Here is a 20,378-nt window from a genome sequence, read left to right as displayed (position 1 = left end):
ACTTCATATACCAAATCGGTTAATAAAAATTTCAAGTTTTCTAAGGAATTTATTCAAGATATCAATCTTTGAAATATTTCATAACAAACTATAGAGCAAATCGGTTTGTGAAGAGGTCAAGTTTTTTCTATTGTTTCATTCAGGCGATGAAGTGATTCAAATTGCTTCATAGATCGAATCAGTTTGCGAAAATTTCAAGTTTTCCTATCCAAGTTTTTTAAGCAATGAGACTTTCTAAAAGTTTAACTCATTTCACAAAGCGGATTGGTAAATTTTTGTTAAGTAAACTGTTGAAGCTACAATATATTTATTTCATTGAAAAATTGATTGTGAAAAATTTTTCGAGGCAAGCTATTCAAGCTTTGGAACTTTCAAATTATCTAATAGACTGAATAAGTTTGTAAAAACTTAAATTATTCTAAGCGAGCTAATCAAATAATGAAAAAATAAAACATTTCAACATTTTCAGATACCAAAATGGTTGGTGAAAAGGTTAAATTTTTTCAAGCCAAGCTATTCAAGCTTCGAAGCTTTGAAATATTTCAAGCTATTTCATAGACTAAACTTATTTGTGAATTTTTAAAATTTTTATAAGCAACCTACTATTCAAGCTATTAAACTTCAAAAAATTCCAAGTTAAATCATGTTGGGAAGGAAAAACAAACAAGTTTGAATTGCCATAAAGCTTTCGAGAACAGTAAAATGGCGGTGGGAAAGCTCAGGGCTTCACCTTGAAGCAAATATATATTTTTTGTGTTTTACTCTCAAAATGAGAACATAATAATTGCTTGGTACAATTATTTAATTGTCCTTTTACCATTCCTAGTCCTTTCACTAGTCCATGGTCCTTTTTTACCATTCCTAGTTAAGGACACATCAAAATCGGAAGTTCATGCATCCAAAAAGCTTTATAAACTTTCGATGAATCGCGAATTTTCTGTGTAATTTTTAAAATCAATTGTTTTTACGAGACAATTAAATTGCAACTTTTTTATTTCAACGAGGATAATTTTTCACAGTTTTGTCAATTCACTTGCAACTATTTAAGATATAGAGGTGAAGTTATGCCATAAATTAGATAAGTTTTGAAAGGGGCTTGCTGGATCAAAAATTGAGAAACCATGTTTTTTTGAGCGGAAATTCTTTTTTTTTCAATAATTTTATCTGTTTTTTTCCGCGCCATAAAGAGCAAGTTAAGCACTACGGCTTTCAAAAAAAACAATTTGATAAAGAGCTCATAAAATCAAATTCTTGATGCAATATCACCTCTAAAACAAAAAATGACATACGAGCTATTTTTCGCCTGAACGACAAGATTTGTCAAAATTTTTCTCACAAGAGTTTAGATCCGGCTAAGTTTTTCAAATCAGTTTTTACTAGCTTGTGCCAAATTTTCATTACTATATCCTAATATTTGCAGAAAAAAAACGAGAAGAACGTAAAAAAATGTTTCGTTCATTTCCTCGTCGAAACGCAAAAGTTGCATACTCTTTGTCATGTGATCTAGATCTTATATAATAAATGAATGACACGTTTTCAGCATAACGCTAAACGTTTAGGGGGCTATCGAGCGCAACGTTTAAAAAGGAATCACTCAGAGTAGCAATCAGAGCGAGATGAACTCGATTCAACTTTCAGGCTAGAAAGTACCTGCCACATTTTGTTCAAAGTTTTGCGTTTACAGATTCATTTCAGTCGGGAACGATTCACTTAAAAAAAGCACTCTCTATACTTAGAAAGAAAATGTTTGCAAACCGCCTCAGTCTAGGAAAAAACTTGAAATAATTCAACTTTTCATAGCTTTTACAGCTTGCTTAGAAAAATTGAAACTTTTCGTGAACCAATTCAGTCTATGAAATAACTTGAACTTACTTAAACTTTCATAGCTTGATGGACAGCTTGCTTAGAAAAAATGTTTCGCGAACAATTCAGTCTATGAAATAATATGGTATAATTCAAAGTTTCATAGTTTTAAAAGCTTGATCAGAAAAACACCTTTTTTCGGGAACGATTTAGTCTAAGAAATAACATGAAATAATTCAAAGTTTTATAGCTTTAAAAGCTTGCATACACAATCTTCATTTTTTTGCGAACCGATTCAGTCTATGAAATAACTTGCAAAGATACAAAACGTCATAGCTTTTGCTTCATTAAATATCTTGAATTATGTCAAAGTTTCATCGCTTGAGTTGCTTGCCTTAGAAAACTGTAACTTTTGGCAAAAACGATTCGGTCTAAGAAATAGCCCGGATCTTCTCGAAGTTCCTTGCTCCATTAGCCTGCTAAAAAAAATAAGTAAAAAACTAAGAGAAAACCTGGAAATCACTTAAAAAGCTTCACCAGAAAAACAGTTTTTTTTTACTTTTTGAAAAAACTCTAATTATTTAAAGTTTCATAGCTTAAACAGCTTCCTTAGAAAAATTTAATTTTTGCTAACTTTTTAGTATATAAATTAACTGGAAATAACTCAAGGTGTCATAGCTTAATAGTTTGCTTCGAAAAAACTTATACTTTTTGTGAACCAAATCAGTGTGTGCAATAGCTTAGAAATGTTTAAAAGTTTCATGTTTTAAACAGTTTGCATAGAAAAACTTGAACCTTTTGCGAACCAGTTCGCTCTGTGAAGAAACTTGAAAAGTTTCATTTTATAGCTTGAATAGCTTACTAAAAAAACTTTAACTTTTTGCCAAGCTTGCCTAGAAAACTTTAATTTTTGTGCTTATTGATTCGCTCTATGAAACAACTTGAAATATTTTTATTGCTTGAATAATTTCCATATAACAACCTTGCGTCATCCGAATTGCGTCATCCAATTTGCTTCATGAAACTTTTTGAAATATCTCAGAGTTTCATAGCTAGAATAGCTTGCTCAGAAAAACTTCATTTTTCGGGAACCGATTCGTTCTATGAAACCTAGTTTTCAACCTGATTTACGATTTGGCCCATCTTGAAATTGTTCAAAATTTTTTTTTATTGGATAGCTTGATCAGAACAGCAACCTATTTTTTGCGAGCCAATTGATTATTGGAGGCAGCCTTGCTAGTTATACTAAAAACTATGACAAATACTGGTTTGTTCAATGCGTACGATTTCGGACACGACGTGTAGAGGGTAGGCGCGTTTGCTGATGTCACACTTATTGCCCACCACTAGAATAGGGGGCACTACAGCATCAGAGGTACCCTCAAAGCTCTCGTTGATCTGAAGAGAGAAAACAATAAACAAAATTAAGCCACACAGACTGCGGTTTCTGTGCTAGTAGCACGAAATGGTCCGACCACACTTTTCAATAGAGATAAATTTATAATTCGGAAGATAATTTTTAAAAAGGTTTTCTTGTTTTCGGAAGAATTGCGTGCATAAAAATTATAGTTATCCGACTATTTGCTTAGTTTGGGTATTACTGTAGTTTGTATTGCAATTTTAATGAAGTTAATGAATTTTCAGAGATTTATTTTTACTTACACGAGTTTTCGACCAGAACTGAGGCCCGTTTTACTGTTGAATGATTTAAGAGTGAAAAGTGGGCGAGGGTTTTCAACCGAACAAAGTGGTTTTATCCGAATGAGTTAAAAGAATGAAGAGTCACAGCAGAATGAAATTGAGCAAAGTAAATAAATATGCAATTAATTGTTGGACTTTGTGCATGACTCATCCGAGGTTTTTAAATTTTGATATCTCTTCTCACTGATGTTTTAAAATGAGTACGAATTCATTTTTGTTAAGGTTTAACATAAAATTATTGTAACTTGCCTTTGTTTTGCATTGGGTAAAAATTAGAAGTAAGTTCTCACCTGTTCTCTGAGCACCTGAATGTATTTGAATGTGAGGGGAGATGATACGTCGTAAACGAGCACAAACGCTTCTGCTAGGTGAGCATTCACACAGCTGAACTGCAGCTGGGCCCACTCGTGCATGTTAAACATGTCCTCGTCTTTGCAGTGGGGAGGATCCACTATCGTCACCTCGTACCTGGAACCGACGTCATGATTAGCAGACAGCGCATTTATTACAGAAAACATAGACACAGATAGGTGGTTCGAAGTCTCGTCGAATTTTTTTGGAAAACAGGAAAGAACGAACCCAGTATGGAAACATGTTGAGCCTCAAAATTCTAAAACCTATAACTCTTTTGGGTTGTTTTATTGCTACTAGTATGAACGAGGAGGGGTAAGTTTTGCTATTCTTAAATATCATATACTTACAGAGATTGGTTGACGAATAGGTTTGGGTGATGTGCCTGCGGTTGTTTCTCTGATCGCGTTGGGGCACTGGATGACCTGGGGGCTGAGGAGAGGTGGTTTGCGGGGTTGGAGGTGGGGGCGGGGTGGTTCAAGTGGTGTAGGTGACAGAACATGAACTGGTGGATGAGGGAACTTTTGCCGACCGATGAAGCCCCCAACACAGCCACTGTCGCTCTTCGCTTCGGCATAGCATCACGCTAACAAAAATAATAACATCATCATCATCTTCATCATCATCATCAAAACATTACCAACAACAGTTATTTAGGCACATCATCATCATCAAAACATTACCAACAACAGTTATTTAGGCACAGAGAACAGAAATACAAACTTTTGAACGGGTTCAAAAAACACTAGGGTTTAAAAGAAAACTTTGAAAACTAATAACCGCTAGCTTAGTTGCTCTATAAAAATGATTTGCCATTTGTTCTTTCTTGCAGTGAACCTACATTTGAGCACCATTAAATTATATTTTAAAGTCATCAGTATATCAACAAAAATGTTCAGAGCAATTTTTTTGTCATTGGCAAATTTTCTCCACGAAACTTAACTCAATTTTACAAATTTAACAGTAAGTTTGTCGGTCATGAGAACTTATCATAAAATTAGGCCACCCTTCAACACCCAATAATTCATCGCTTTGGCTCTTGATTAATTGCTGCCATTTTGCATGATCGAACTTAAAATATCTGAAAGGTTGTCAAAATCTTTCAAAAAGAAACCAAAAACGTTATTGTTTGCAAACTTTTTGAAGAAAAATTTCGTCAACCATCATAATTTTGACCAATGCGAATAAGTTTTGACTCTTCTCATACTACGCTGTTCATAGCGTGTCAGCCTTGTTTGTTTCGTACAGCAAAAGAACTTACCATTATTTTGGAAGGAAGGCGTGATCTAACTAATTAATGACATTCGCATTATTAAAGGTTGAAAACAACATAAGTTTCTGAATTTATGCGGAAGAGCGCACAAATTCTGTTTAAGTTAATTTCAGCTCGAAAAGAGGCAAGAAAATCAATAAGTAATTGCTATCAACCTCGATTGGACATTTTTTTCAATTTTCTGAAAACCAGCCCTTGTTAAATTTCCAAATGGCTCATTTTGCTGCATCGGAAAATTGGGGCTCTCAATTTGATGAAACTCAATCTAACAATATCAAATATGTGCAGGGATGTTATAGTTTAGAGTGCGCAGTAACTTGCTGTTTTAAACGCAAATTTTCAATATTCGTATTAAAAAACTGCAGTGCACCAGCCGTTCTTTTTGTTTAAATTTTTTGTTTTAATGTTTTCTTTTCCATCCTGAAAACGGTATACGAGGAACAGATTGCAGTTTTTTAGTAATGAGAATAAACCTTCTTTGAAGTCGCAGAAAAACGACGGGTAATTAATGAAAGAAGAACGGTAACTAAAAATATTGCCTTTGAAAATGATAAAGCTTTCATTCGAAACATGAATAATGAAACACCCTTATGGCAAAACCCGGAAACTAAATATAGTTCGCTTTGATCAGAACACCATTGTCCGCTAAGCGAGCATCTCAGGTTCACTTGCGGCTCCTCCTGTGCGAGTATTTTCAAAATATTTTTAAATATTTGCCCGGGTTTTTGGTTTGCACAAGTCTTAGACAAAAACGCCAAAGCTTTTTCAAGATTTAAACTTTTTGCGCTGACATCATGGGTGAGATATCCTTAACAACGCTACACGAAACTCAATTAGAAAACTATTCAAGGACAATAATAAATTGTACGTAAATATTGATATCGAATTAGTTGAATTGGTTTCAGAGAGAGTAAATAATATCAACCGTAATCTTAAAACGTTAAAAACGGAGACGAGAGAGTGTCGAGATAAACCATGAATGACTCACTAGCACTGACAGGTGTCAGTTAGCAGTAGTAACATAGACATAATTAAAATAACACCATGACCTTGAATACGGATACTACGCCGTATGATACTTCCGACCTTCAAAAATTTTAACTTTTTCGCTTAAAATTTAACAAACAACAAAAGCAAGTTTCATTCATAATTTTCAGGTTTTATCCTCGTTTCATTTGTTTTTGGTTTTAATATGGCTCTCTTTGACATTTTGCCCGCGTTTTTGGCAATTTTGGGCTTGACGCAAGCCCCCTGGTGACACTGAAATGCGTCTTTTTCTCTCGGGTTAGGACAGATCACCCGGCGACACAGCGACTGTTTCCATGTCAACTAATGTGACCGCATGTCAAACCGGGCTCCCAAAAAAGTTCATTTGCTTCTTACTTCGACTGTAGGCTCTCGTCGAATATTGTGGCTGGAAATCCTCATTTGGCTGGTCTATTATCTGTTTGTTTTTGGGTTGTGAATCTTCAAATGTATCACCCTTTTTTGAGCATGACTTCCTTTGAGTATGAATACTCCTCTGAGTATGACTTCCCGCTTCCTCTGGCATAAACGGATCATCTGCTCGTAGAAGTGGACTAGGCTGCGATTCTCTAGTTAGCTGTTCTGGTCCTGTCTGGGAAATCAATGATGACCCTGCCTCTCCTGATATCTGGATTGTCGGGGAATAAACAACCATTGTTCTAACCTCTGGTCTTTTTTTACCCCCTTCTCTGAGGAGCACTCTGAGGAGCTCCCTGAGGACAGGGTAAAATTAGCTAGTGACTGCCAAATCTACTAGTCTACTTCTATTGAGTTTCCCTTTTGATAAACTTGGTTTCGTCCAATTCGTCTCGACCTGAATTTAGGAGGTCTTAGCCGGTGGTCCTGCTTCTGCAACTTGCTAGGACGCTGAAACTGATGATAAACCGTCTCTGGGCAGAATAAACATAGGTTTCTTCTTTGCATTACCTTGTGATGAACTTGATGAGGCTACGTTTTGCACGTTGGCAGCTGGTGTTAGAGGGCTTCCTCTCTTTCTATGCTCTAAACCAGACAAAATAGATCTAACTTTGATCGGTTTTGAAGAGATATGATTTTTTCTTATCACTTTGCCCTTATTGGTGATGTATGTATTTTCTGTAACTTTGACAATTTTTCCTTCTGAATGATTTGAAGAAAACACGTCCTGATTTCCGACCTATTAATTTACGGAATACATTCACTTTATTTAGGTACTGATAGGATTGAATTCTAGGCTACTGAGATCCTTGCGACTCTTGTCTTTCTCTGTTGTAAATCTGAGGGTCCTCTGGTTCAAATCATTCCTCAAACGGGCTGCGAGAGGTGGTAGTCTTTTGGTCGACTCCTTAGCGTTTCTGAGGCTTCTGCATGTGTCTGATGTCGTTTGAGTTGTCTCCAATTTTTTGCTTATTTGGCTAGATTCTATACAACTTGTTTTTTTTCACATATTCTGCTGCTTCTGCCCAAATTTGATTTTCTTTTTTCCCTCTGATTGCCTCGAGTCTGTTCCTTGATTCTGATTGTTCTGGCATATTTCGGAGTCAACTTGTCTCTGCTAAGGTATTCTCGATCTAACTTGAATAAATTGTCCCTTAATTTAAAAAAATAAGTATCTGGTTTCCTTCCAAGGAGAAGTTTGAAGGTAGACTTTTTGACAATTGCATGTTTCGTACATCTAATATTAAAATTGGTTCCAACCGCTGCTTGAACATTCAAAAACTTTGAGCCTGGTGCATCGTGCATAATTTTATTTTGATTGGCTGAATGCTGCGTTTGACTAACCCACACCCAAGGTGGTCCCCAAATGGACAAAAAGTTTGTATTATTCCTTTTTAATCACAAAACCGCTGGATTTTATTATTTTTAAAACCGGAATTTTGATCTGTTCTAATTGATTTAGCGGTACTGGTGATTTTGAATTTGTTTGATAAGGGTTTTCCCCGCCGGTTGATCTGGTTATCAAAGCTGATGGATATTTAGAAAAACGATCCACTGCCACTACAGTATGGAGAATCTTCCCTGCTTCATCTAAAATTGGGCATACAAAACAAATTGAAGCTCTTCATTTGTGCGTTTAAAACTAGATAATAGCTTGGACGAGTTGAAAAGTTCAGCAGACTTATGATTCTTACCATATGGTGAACACCATCGGCAATTTTGTCACTGATCAATTATCTCGCGGTGCTTTCTTGCCCACCGCAGATACACTACCGCGTCGATCATGGAATCATGTTCAGAATGTGTGCGAAATACTCTAATCATCGCCGACTTTCTCGATCAAATCGGGATAGCCACTTGATTAACAATGATGACACAGTCGTTCATCACGGTAGCTTCGTCCCAGAATCCTGACCGATAATTGCCCAAAAGTGGTAATCTCTCTCTGTCTTTGGCCTGATTGGTGCCATTTGGCTACCCTCTCCTGTTAGTTCTGCTAATAAATCAGCGATAAACCCGTCGTAAACGATTTCCGATTCGTAGACACTATAAGTAAATTCCCTTGTGATTTTGTTAATTTTTTGTTAATCATGAATTTGACCTTTGCCGCATTTTCAAAATTTTTTTGTCTGAGTTTCGCATGTTTCTTGGCATAGTCGTTTTTAGCTTCGTGTTTTTAGCCAATGCGTGTTCTGACGGTCTCTTCGCTGTCCTTCACCTCACATTTGAACGTGTTGCAAAGTTGATTATTTGTTCCGATATGGAAGTTAGATTGAATTTTTTTTCTGGTGACTTTTCGTGAAAATCAATTAATCACGATTGGAACTGAAACTGATGTGTGAGACTGAAAATTTTTTGAAAAACTTGAATTGAGATTGAACTAAAATTTTCCCAGGTTTAGCGGTGTAATCAAACTGCTCTCTGATTGGCTGAAATTTTTGCATAAATTAGCGTAAATTTAGTGGATTTCTCTGGTTGGTCAGAACTTATACAGTCATGTGTGCCGGACTCTTGCTGGATTTTACAGACCTAGCTGAATAATTGAGGATATAATCTCGAAAACCTTGCCCTCTTGCGGTTTATTTCCTGATTTCTGGAATTGATCTGATTAGATAACTGTAATATCTTCTTTTTTTGAGTCCTCTAGTTGTTCGTTGATAGTTTTCTGCTAAAAACTTCTGCGAGCTATAAAGAATCGTTTGATGAATTTAATTATAAAACTATTTGTTTTACTTCTAAAGGTAAGTTCGGAGCTTGAGATATATAATCGCTCAAAATAATTTTTTCTCCGGCAACATGTGAAATGGACTAATCGAATGATTTTATTCTATCTTCCCACCTAGTTAGTTTCGATTGGCATTTTTGATTTTCACGATTTTCAAAAAATGCAAATCTAATGCTCTGTGATCAGTCAAGCTTTGAAATTGGTTTTCTTTTATGTAGTTACGAAAATTTCAATAAATAGTTACTACTACAGGTAGTAACTCAAGCTCATTTGTGCTGTTTTTCTGCTGCTTTGGGTTTTGAAATCTAGATCTAAATGAAAACGATGCCAAAACCCCAGGTTCTACTTGTTGTTCTAAGGCGGTTTCTAAGCCTTTATTGCTGGCGTCAGATTAAATCCGCGAGTTTCTTGACTGGTTATAATGATTTTTCTTTTTTATATCAATTGTAAAAGTGATTTGAAAACTATTTGTTGAGGTTTCTCCACACAAAATTGGTCTTGTTGTTCCGTTTCCACAATGGTCTGAATGATTCATTAGTCAATTTGAGAATTGGGGAAAATCTGTAAATTTGGTTCAAAAACCTCACAAATGATCCGAGTTCCTTTAAAGTCTTCGTTGGTGATATATTCATTAATGCGTTAAGTTTCGAATGTTTCGGTCTGATGCGTTTTAAATCGAACTCGAATCCTAACCACGTTAGATAATTTTTGGTGAACTCACATTTGCTGAGTCTCAATGCAAAAACTTCTCCGTCTGTTCTCTTTGAGATTTTTTCAAGGATTTTGTTATGATCCCATACGTCTCCTTTAGATACAATTAAGATTTTATCTGAACAACAAAAATACTTCGGGAATTTCGCCTAATGTATTGTCCACCCCCTTTCGGAAGTCCGTGGGCTTGTCTGTCAGTCCATAAAATTCCGTTGTGAATCTACATGGCCGGTGGGCAATGATTGCAATGTTCTCTTATCGATTTGAATTTTACTTTGCTTTCTTTAGTAGGCAGATTTTGTTGAAAAATTATTATCTCTCCTTCGTGACCAAGTGCGAAGACAAATTTTACTTTTACCCGATTGTCATCCTCTTGGTAGAACGTTTTTGGGCCAATTTTTGATGCTTTCTTTCTCCTTTTGACACTGATTTTTGCGATTTTTCGTGCTGTTCTTCTTTTTGCTTCATCTGTAGTTTCTGTTAACAGAAATAATTCTGGCCTTGGTGTTGGATCGTCATAAACAGGAGCTGGCTCTGTTAAAAGAAAAATTTTTTTCGCAATTCTCATCGAGAGATATTGAGTGGAAAAAATGGCCTGTCCATGTTTTCCACGGAAATGGAGGTTCTGCGGAGGTTTTTCCCCAGAATACTGGGACGTCCAAAAGGTCCGTTTTATTATCAGAAACTGTGACTGCTGGCTGCGCCATGAGATATTCCTGTAAAAGCTACAATAAAATCAGTTAGAAACTTATCTGGTAGAAGTCAAAGGACTCCTGGAATACCACCGAATGTTTTGTTCATCTCCTTTCGGAAGTCCTTTGGCATGTCTGTCAGTCCATAAAATCCCATTTCGAATCTATATGTACCCAAGTTGCCCAACGCTCTGTTCATACTACTCTGAAAGTTGTTCTTTGACTGGATGGACATTGTGCGCTCTTGCTTTAAATTAAAAAAAAGTTTTGGTTGGAATTACGAGCTCCAAAGGTTTTTGTAGTACATTGGCCCTGGCGTATCTCTCTCATGTAGTAGAGCTGCTTGTAGCGTATCATCGACCGTGGCATCTAGTGTTATGCAATGTTCTCTTTGAAAGTCTGAAAATTTCATCTTAGCGGTGAAGATACCCCGAATGACCTACTTTCAAAGATTTCGCAGCGTGCCCTGATAACATAAGATAAAACGCCTCGAGGCCTTTCTTTCTAACCATAACGTGCTTCATATCACTGCATTATTTCTACGCTCTGAACAGTACTTCGCAGAAGATGTAAAAATCCTAAAATTTTCCTTTGTTTACGTTGGTAGGAAGACTTTGTTGGAGAACTTTTTTTTTCCTTTGTGACTAAGAGCGAAGACAATTGTAATTTGTACAAAATTGTCCGCGTCACGGTAGAACGTGGTAGGTCAGATTTTTGATCATTAACTTTTCCTTTCGACATAACTTCGGGCAGCTGCTGTATCTCGTGCCGTTCTGTTTTTTGCTTCGTCTGATAACCTAAGATAATCGCCTCGAGGTCACCTTTGTCAAATGATGAGCCTTAAATAACTGCAATTTTTCTACACTCTAAACATTAGTTCGCAAAAAATGTAAAAGCTCTTTAATTTTACTTTGTGTAGGTTGGTAGGAGGATTTTGTAGAAGAATTCTTTTCTTTTCTTCGTGACCAAGAGCGAAAACAACTTTTAATTTTACACGATTGTCCGCCTCATGGTAGAGAACGTGTTTGGGTCGATTTTGATGCTTTTTTTCTCCTTTCGATGTTACTTTTTTTGCGATTTTTCGGCCACATGCTATGTCTCGTGCTGCTCTTCTTTTTGCTTCATCTGTAGTTTCTGTTGACAGAAAAAGTTCTGGCCTTGGTGTTGGATCGTCATAAACAGGAGCTGGCTCTGATAAATAAAAATTTCTTCCCAGTTCTCATCGAGAGATATTCAGTGGAAAAATTGGCCTCTCTATGTTTTCCACGGAAATTGAGGCTCTGCGGAGGTTTTTTCCCAGAATACTGGGACTCCCAAAAAGGTCGGTTTTATTATCAGAATGTGTGACTGCTGGCTGCGCCATGAGATATCCCTGTAAAAGCTACAATAAAATCAGTTAGAAACTTATCTGGTAATTGTCAAAGGACTCAGGGAATACCACCGAATGTGTTGTTCATCTCCTTTTGGAAGTCCTTTGGCATGTTTGTCAGTCCATAAAATCCGATTTCGAATCTATATGTGCCCGTGGGCACTGTTTGCAATGTTCTCTTATCGATTCATCTAGACTTAACCGACTGATTGCATACAAAACTTTAGATCTAGAGATGTAAGCCAGACTTCTCTTTTTATGTCTGAAGTGATAAGTTTTTCTTAAAAAATTGATCATTCATTAGCTTGGCATCGCTTGCTACTGCTAATTTAAGCGATCAGTTTTGTTTCGCGTTATAGCGATCGGGGCTACAAAAAGGTCACTGGTACCTTTTTTTACGATATGACCTTCCTTAATTACTTTCTGAGTTTTGGCTCCAACTTCGCTTGCCTTTCTCTCGAATGGGAATTGATGGTAATTGGAGGCATGTGTATACTTTGTGGTTTTTTTTGTTGGTCCCAAAAACATCGTTATACTTCTTGACGATGATGACACTAGCCCATCTTCTGGTTCAACAACTGTAGCTTCAGTGTTAGGTGGTTCAAATTGTTTAGCTATCATATTTAGTTCTGATTGTAAGTCTAAATCTAGGAGACAGCTTGTTCGACTTTCTGGTGTCAAGACTTTTGTGTTGTTCTTTAGCCAACTGTTTGAATTGATAGCTATCAACATTGTTTCGAAAAATAGTATGGGTCCATGATTATAATCCACGTATGATGTGCTAATTGGTTTTCGTCGAAATGATAAAAATTTCGCCTTCGGGTCCATATACAATACCATGTCCGCTGTCATTTTGTTGACGAACAATACCGGACTTCCGGTGTTGATAGACACTCTGAATAGGGTTCCTTTTGCTCTATTTGCGGCTCCTAACCAATTCGTTTTGTCCCTTGCGGCGTCAATGACTTCCACGCTATTGACTGAATTTTTGGAGATGTTGTTTTTTATTCTTAATACTGAATACTCCGGTTCGCTATCTGAATCTGTGAAATTTGTTGTTTCCTCGCCCTGTTCATCGGATATGACATTGTCTACTTGGTTTTTGCCGATTGGCAGAATTTAGCAAAACTTCTTCTCTTTTCCACATCATTGAAGTTGACGCTTCGAGCTGCACATTTGTTCCAATGTTCGGTAAGTTTGTTACCGCAGAAATCGCACATTTTTGACGAACTCTGGTTTTCTTTTATTTCTCGTTTCAATTTGAACTGTAATCTTGCGTTTCTGATTCCCCAAGTTGCACAACGCTCTGTTCATACTACTCTGAACGTTGTTCTTTGACTGGATGGACATTGTGCGCTCTTGCTTTAAATTAAAAAAAGTTTTGGTTTGAATTACGAGCTCCAAAGGTTTTTGTAGTACATTGGCCCTGGCGTATCTCTCTCATGTAGTAGAGCTGCTTGTAGCGTATCATCGACCGTGGCATCTAGTGTTATGCAATGTTCTCTTTGAAAGTCTGAAAATTTCATCTTAGCGGTGAAGATACCCCGATTGACCTACTTTCAAAGATTTCGCAGCGTGCCCTGATAACCTAAGATAAAACGCCTCGAGGCCTTTTTTCTAACCATAACGTGCTTCATATCACTGCATTATTTCTACACTCTGAACAGTAATTCGCAAAAAAATGTAAAAGCTTTTTAATTTTACTTTGTTTAGGTTGGTAGGAGGATTTTGTAGAAGTATTCTTTTCTTTTCTTCGTGACCAAGAGCGAAAACAACTTTTACTTTTACACTATTGTCCGCCTAATAATAGAGAACGTGTTTGGGCCGAATTTTGATGCTTTCTTTCTCCTTTCGGTGTTACTTTTTTTGCGATTTTTCGGCCAGCTGCTATTTCTCGTGCTGTTCTTCTTTTTGCTTCATCTGTAGTTTCTGTTGACAGAATTAATTCTGGCCTTGTTGTTGGATCATCAAATGTAGGAGCTGGGTCTGTTAAAAAAAGATTTTTTTTCGCAGACCTCATTGAGAGATTTTGAATGGAAAAATTGGCCTGTACATGATTTCCACGGAAACGGAGGTTCTGCGGAAGTTTTTTCCCAGAAAACTGGGACGTTCAAAATGTCGGTTTTATTATCAGAATGTGTGACTGCTGGCTGCGCCATGAGATATCCCTGTAAAAGTTACAATAAAATCAGTTAGAAACTTATCTGGTAATTGTCGAAGGACTCTGGGAATACCACCGAATGTGTTGTTCATCTCCTTTCGGAAGTCCTTTGGCATGTCTGTCAGTCCATAAAAACCCCATTTCGAATATATATGTGCACGTGGGCACTGTTTGCAATGTTCTCTTATCGATTTGAATTTTACTTTGCTTTCTTTACTAGGCAGATTTTGTTGAAAAATTATTTTCTCTTCTTCGTGACCAAGTGCGAAGACAAATTTTACTTTTACCCGATTGTCATCCTCTTGGTAGAATGTTTTTGGGCCAATTTTTGATGCTTTCTTTCTCCTTTTGACATTACTTTTTCCGATTTTCCGGCCAGCTGCTATGTCTCGTGCTGCTCTTTTTTTTGCTTCATCTGTAGTTTCTGTTGACAGAAATAATTCTGGCCTTGGTGTTGGATTGTCATAAACAGGAGCTGGCTCTGTTAAAAGAAAAGTTTCTTCCCATTTCTCATCGAGAGATATTCAATGGAAAAATTGGCCTGTCTATGTTTTCCACGGAAATGGAGGTTCTGCGGAGGTTTTATTCCAGAATACTGGGACTCCCAAAAAGGTCGGTTTTATTATCAGAATGTGTGAGTGCAGGCTGCGCCATGAGATATCCCTGTAAAAGCTACAATAAAATTAGTTGGAAACTTATCTGGTAATTGTCAAAGGACTCTGGGAATACCACCGAATGTGTTGTTCATCTCCATTTGGAAGTCCTTTGGCATGTCTGTCAGTCCATTAAATCCCATTTCGAATCTGTATGTGCCCAAGTTGCCCAACGCTCTGTTCATACTACTCTGAAAGTTGTTCTTTGACTGGATGGACATTGTGCGCTCTTGCTTTAAATTAAAAAAAAGTTTTGGTTGGAATTACGAGCTCCAAAGGTTCTTGTAGTACATTGGCCCTGGCGTATCTCTCTCATGTAGTAGAGCTGCTTGTAGCGTATCATCGACCGTGGCATCTAGTGTTATGCAATGTTCTCTTTGAAAGTCTGAAAATTTCATCTGCGAAGACAATTGTAATTTGCACAAAATTGTCCGCCTCATGGTAGAACGTGTTAGGGCAGATTTTTGATCATTAACTTTTCCTTTCGACGTAACTTCGGGCAGCTGCTGTATCTCGTGCCATTCTGTTTTTTGCTTCGTCTGATAACCTAAGAAAATTGCCTCGAGGCCACCTTTGTCCCCATGATGAGCCTCACATAACTGCATTTTTTCTACACTCTGAACAGTAATTCGCAAAAAAATGTAAAAGCTCTTTAATTTTACTTTGTTTAGGTTGGTAGGAGGATTTTGTAGAAGTATTCTTTTCTTTTCTTCGTGACCAAGAGCGAAAACAACTTTTACTTTTACACTATTGTCTGCCTAATAATAGAGAACGTGTTTGGGTCGTTTTTTGATGCTTTCTTTCTCCTTTCGGTGTTACTTTTTTTTGCGATTTTTCGGCCAGCTGCTATGTCTCGTGCTGTTCTTCTTTTTGCTTCATCTGTAGTTTCTGTTGACAGAAATAATTCTGGCCTTGGTGTTGGATCGTCATAAACAGGAGCTGGCTCTGTTAAAAGAAAAGTTTCTTCCCATTTCTCATCGAGAGATATTCAATGGAAAAATTGGCCTGTCTATGTTTTCCACGGAAATGGAGGTTCTGCGGAGTTTTTATTCCAGAATACTGGGACTCCCAAAAAGGTCGGTTTTATTATCAGAATGTGTGAGTGCAGGCTGCGCCATGAGATATCCCTGTAAAAGCTACAATAAAATTAGTTGGAAACTTATCTGGTAATTGTCAAAGGACTCTGGGAATACCACCGAATGTGTTGTTCATCTCCATTTGGAAGTCCTTTGGCATGTCTGTCAGTCCATTAAATCCCATTTCGAATCTATATGTGCCCAAGTTGCCCAACGCTCTGTTCATACTACTCTGAAAGTTGTTCTTTGACTGGATGGACATTGTGCGCTCTTGCTTTAAATTTAAAAAAAGTTTTGGTTGGAATTACGAGCTCCAAAGGTTCTTGTAGTACGTTGGCCCTGGCGTATCTCTCTCATGTAGTAGAGCTGCTTGTAGCGTATCATCGACCGTGGCATCTAGTGTTATGCAATGTTCTCTTTGAAAGTCTGAAAATTTCATCTGCGAAGACAATTGTAATTTGCACAAAATTGTCCGCCTCATGGTAGAACGTGTTAGGGCAGATTTTTGATCATTAACTTTTCCTTTCGACGTAACTTCGGGCAGCTGCTGTATCTCGTGCCATTCTGTTTTTTGCTTCGTCTGATAACCTAAGAAAATTGCCTCGAGGCCACCTTTGTCCCCATGATGAGCCTCACATAACTGCATTTTTTCTACACTCTGAACAGTAATTCGCAAAAAAATGTAAAAGCTCTTTAATTTTACTTTGTTTAGGTTGGTAGGAGGATTTTGTAGAAGTATTCTTTTCTTTTCTTCGTGACCAAGAGCGAAAACAACTTTTACTTTTACACTATTGTCTGCCTAATAATAGAGAACGTGTTTGGGTCGTTTTTTGATGCTTTCTTTCTCCTTTCGGTGTTACTTTTTTTTGCGATTTTTCGGCCAGCTGCTATGTCTCGTGCTGTTCTTCTTTTTGCTTCATCTGTAGTTTCTGTTGACAGAATTAATTCTGACCTTGTTGTTGGATCATCAAAAACAGGAGCTGGGTCTGTTAAAAGAAGATTTTTTTTCGCAGTCCTCATTGAGAGATTTTGAATGGAAAAATTGGCCTGTACATGATTTCCACGGAAACGGAGGTTCTGCGGAAGTTTTTTCCCAGAAGACTGGGACGTCCAAAATGTCGGTTTTATTATCAGAATGTGTGACTGCTGGCTGCGCCATGAGATATCCCTGTAAAAGCTACAATAAAATCAGTTAGAAACTTATCTGGTAATTGTCAAAGGACTCTGGGAATACCACCGAATGTGTTGTTCATCTCCTTTCGGAAGTCCTTTGGCATGTCTGTCAGTCCATAAAATCCCATTTCGATTATATATGTGCCCGTGGGCACTGTTTGCAATGTTCTCTTATCGATTTGAAATTTACTTTGCTTTCTTTAGTAGGCAGATTTTGTTGAAAAATTATTTTCTTTCCTTCGTGACCAAGTGCGAAGACAAATTTTACTTTTTTCCGATTGTCATCCTTTTGGTAGAACGTTTTTGGGCCAATTTTTGATGCTTTCTTTCTCCTTTCGACATTACTTTTTCCGATTTTCCGGCCAGCTGCTATGTCTCGTGCTGCTCTTCTTTTTGCTTCATCTGTAGTTTCTGTTGACAGAAATAATTCTGGCCTTGGTGTTGGATCGTCATAAACAGGAGCTGGCTCTGTTAAAAGAAAAGTTTCTTCCCATTTCTCATCGAGAGATATTCAGTGGAAAAATTGGCCTGTCTTTTTTTTCCACGGAAAAGGAGGTTCTGCGGAGGTTTTATCCCAGAATACTGGGACTCCCAAAAAGGTCGGTTTTATTATCAGAATGTGTGAGTGCTGGCTGCGCCATGAGATATCCCTGTAAAAGCTACAATAAAATTAGTTGGAAACTTATCTGGTAATTGTCAAAGGACTCTGGGAATACCACCGAATGTGTTGTTCATCTCCATTTGGAAGTCCTTTGGCATGTCTGTCAGTCCATAAAATCCCATTTCGAATCTATATGTGCCCAAGTTGCCCAACGCTCTGTTCATACTACTCTGAAAGTTGTTCTTTGACTGGATGAACATTGTGCGCTCTTGCTTTAAAATAAAAAAAGTTTTGGTTGGAATTACGAGCTCCAAAGGTTTTTGTAGTACATTGGCCCTGGCGTATCTCTCTCATGTAGTAGAGCTGCTTGTAGCGTATCATCGACCGTGGCATCTAGTGTTATGCAATGTTCTCTTTGAAAGTCTGAAAATTTCATCTTAGCGGTGAAGATACCCCGAATGACTTACTTTCAAAGATTTCGCAGCGTGCCCTGATAACCTAAGATAAAACGCCTCGAGGCCTTCTTTCTAACCATAACGTGCTTCATATCACTGCATGATTTCTACGCTCTGAACAGTACTTCGCAGAAGATGTAAAAATCCTAAAATTTTTCTTTGTTTACGTTGGTAGGAAGATTTTGTTGAAGAACTTTTTTCTTTCCTTTGTGACTAAGAGCGAAGACAATTGTAATTTGCACAAAATTGTCCGCCTCATGGTAGAACGTGTTAGGGCAGATTTTTGATCATTAACTTTTCCTTTCGACGTAACTTCGGGCAGCTGCTGTATCTCGTGCCATTCTGTTTTTTGCTTCGTCTGATAACCTAAGAAAATCGCCTCGAGGCCGCCTTTGTCCCCATGATGAGCCTCACATAACTGCATTTTTTCTACAATCTGAACAGTAATTCGCAAAAAAATGTACAAGCTCTTTAATTTTACTTTGTTTAGGTTGGTAGGAGGATTTTGTACAAGTATTCTTTTCTTTTCTTCGTGACCAAGAGCGAAAACAACTTTTACTTTTACACTATTGTCCGCCTCATGTTAGAGAACGTGTTTTGGCCGATTTTTGATGCTTTCTTTCTCCTTTCGGTGTTGTTTTTTTTTGCGATTTTTCGGCCAGCTGCTATGTCTCGTGCTGTTCTTCTTTTTGCTTCATCTGTAGTTTCTGTTGACAGAATTAATTCTGGCCTTGGTGTTGGATCATCAAAAACAGGAGCTGGGTCTGTTAAAAGAAAAAATTTTTCGCAGTCCTCATTGAGAGATTTTGAATGGAAAAATTGGCCTGTACATGATTTCCACGGAAACGGAGGTTCTGCGGAATTTTTTTCCCTGAAGACTGGTACGCCTAAATAGTCTGTTTTAATATCAGAATGTATGACTGCTGGCTGCGCCATGAGATATCCTTGAAAAAGTTACAATAAAATCAGTTAAAAAATTATCGAAGGACAAAATTAAATTGTACTTCAATATGGATATCGAACTATTAAATTGATTCCATCGAACTATCAAATAATTATTATCAACCGTAATCTTACAACGGATACGATAGACAGTGTCGAGATAAACCATGGGTATTTCACTAACACTAGCAGGTGTCAATTGGCAGTAGTAGCTTAGACTGCATTAAAACAACATCATGACCTTGAATACGATTCCTACGTTGTATGACAATGGGTAGTTTTTGAGGTTAAAAACTCCACTTAATAGTTCATTGAATGGAGCATAAATTTTAGACCTTTCTGCTATTGATTTCGACCTTGGTCAAACACTGTGTCGCAAAATGGCGGGTAGAATTTCCAACCTAATGAAACGAAAAGAAATCACTTTTAAGATACAGCGGAAAGGTTAGAGTCAAATAACTAAAACGCGATAAATGTATGAATATCAGCATTTTTGGGGACTAAAAAATCAAATACTAAAAAGGAGGGGGAAACTAACCCAGACTTCATCGTGAGTATAATGAGACTATTACTACGTTTTTCTAATTGACACAAGTGCAATGTTCAATTCTGATATGCCTATAGCTCCTAGCGCTGTTTTAGTTTTCCACGAGCGCGCGGTGCTATTTGAGCCGGTGAAAAACAGTCATGCGTTTAGCAGTCATGTGCCTAGCGATGTCACGTCCTTTTATCCACAAAGGGTCATTTTTTTCAATTTGTTCTTCAGAGTATATCAATTCATTCTGATATATTTAGGCATTCTGATATATTTAAGCTCCTTTTTTTAAATAAGTGCCTCCACAATAAGTCAGTTTATCTTTTGCTCATTTCCAGTTTCATTTCCAGAATTGCCACTGTGTCGGCTTCAAAAGAAGGAAAAATATCTCTAACAATTTGACGAGAACAGAACCGAAATTCATTAACAGCTCGTTTCGCCCTTGCTACTAGTTACTCCATCACGCCACTAGGGCCAGACGGAGGTTGTAAGCGTTGTTTGATCTTTGTTTGATCTATTTCGATCAACTAAAATGCAAGATTTATTTTTTCCATTGTTTTCTTCGTAGCAGGAAATTTGATTCTTTACTATGTTCCTACATAGTCCATTCTTATATTTTCGAGCAGCTTCCAAACGTTCAGTCTAATAACTCTTTTGAACAAAACATGACTCTGTGGTTTGGCTTCAATCCATCAAAGCATGAAAAAAAAATCT

The 20,378-nt window shown here is 37.3% G+C and overlaps 2 protein-coding genes across 7 annotated transcripts in view; one reads left to right on the top strand and one right to left on the bottom strand.

Moving 5' to 3' along the window:
* Nucleotides 1–20,378, top strand: part of LOC134848436 (E3 ubiquitin-protein ligase MIB2-like) — a 445,218-nt gene that overhangs the window by 324,396 nt on the left and 100,444 nt on the right. The gene's annotated exons all lie outside the window — the stretch shown is intronic.
* Nucleotides 1–20,378, bottom strand: part of LOC134848369 (ras-like protein family member 10B) — a 98,595-nt gene that overhangs the window by 14,804 nt on the left and 63,413 nt on the right. For 5 of the 6 annotated variants that reach the window (XM_063865791.1, XM_063865783.1, XM_063865824.1 and 2 more), the window contains 3 exons: nt 4,206–4,441; nt 3,795–3,972; nt 3,088–3,201 (listed from right to left, as the gene is read on the bottom strand). In XM_063865791.1, the coding sequence (XP_063721861.1) occupies nt 3,088–3,201; nt 3,795–3,972; nt 4,206–4,441 (528 nt within the window). Of the gene's footprint in view, nt 1–3,087; nt 3,202–3,794; nt 3,973–4,205; nt 4,442–5,116; nt 5,555–20,378 lie in introns of those variants that run through there. The other variant, XM_063865804.1, reaches the window with a different exon arrangement.

Source organism: Symsagittifera roscoffensis, chromosome 1 (assembly GCF_963678635.1).
Source record: "Symsagittifera roscoffensis chromosome 1, txSymRosc1.1, whole genome shotgun sequence".
Taxonomy (NCBI): Eukaryota; Metazoa; Xenacoelomorpha; order Acoela; family Convolutidae; genus Symsagittifera; species Symsagittifera roscoffensis.
The sequence above is the reverse complement of the archived record's forward strand: the minus strand, read 5'-3'. Positions and strand labels throughout refer to the sequence as shown.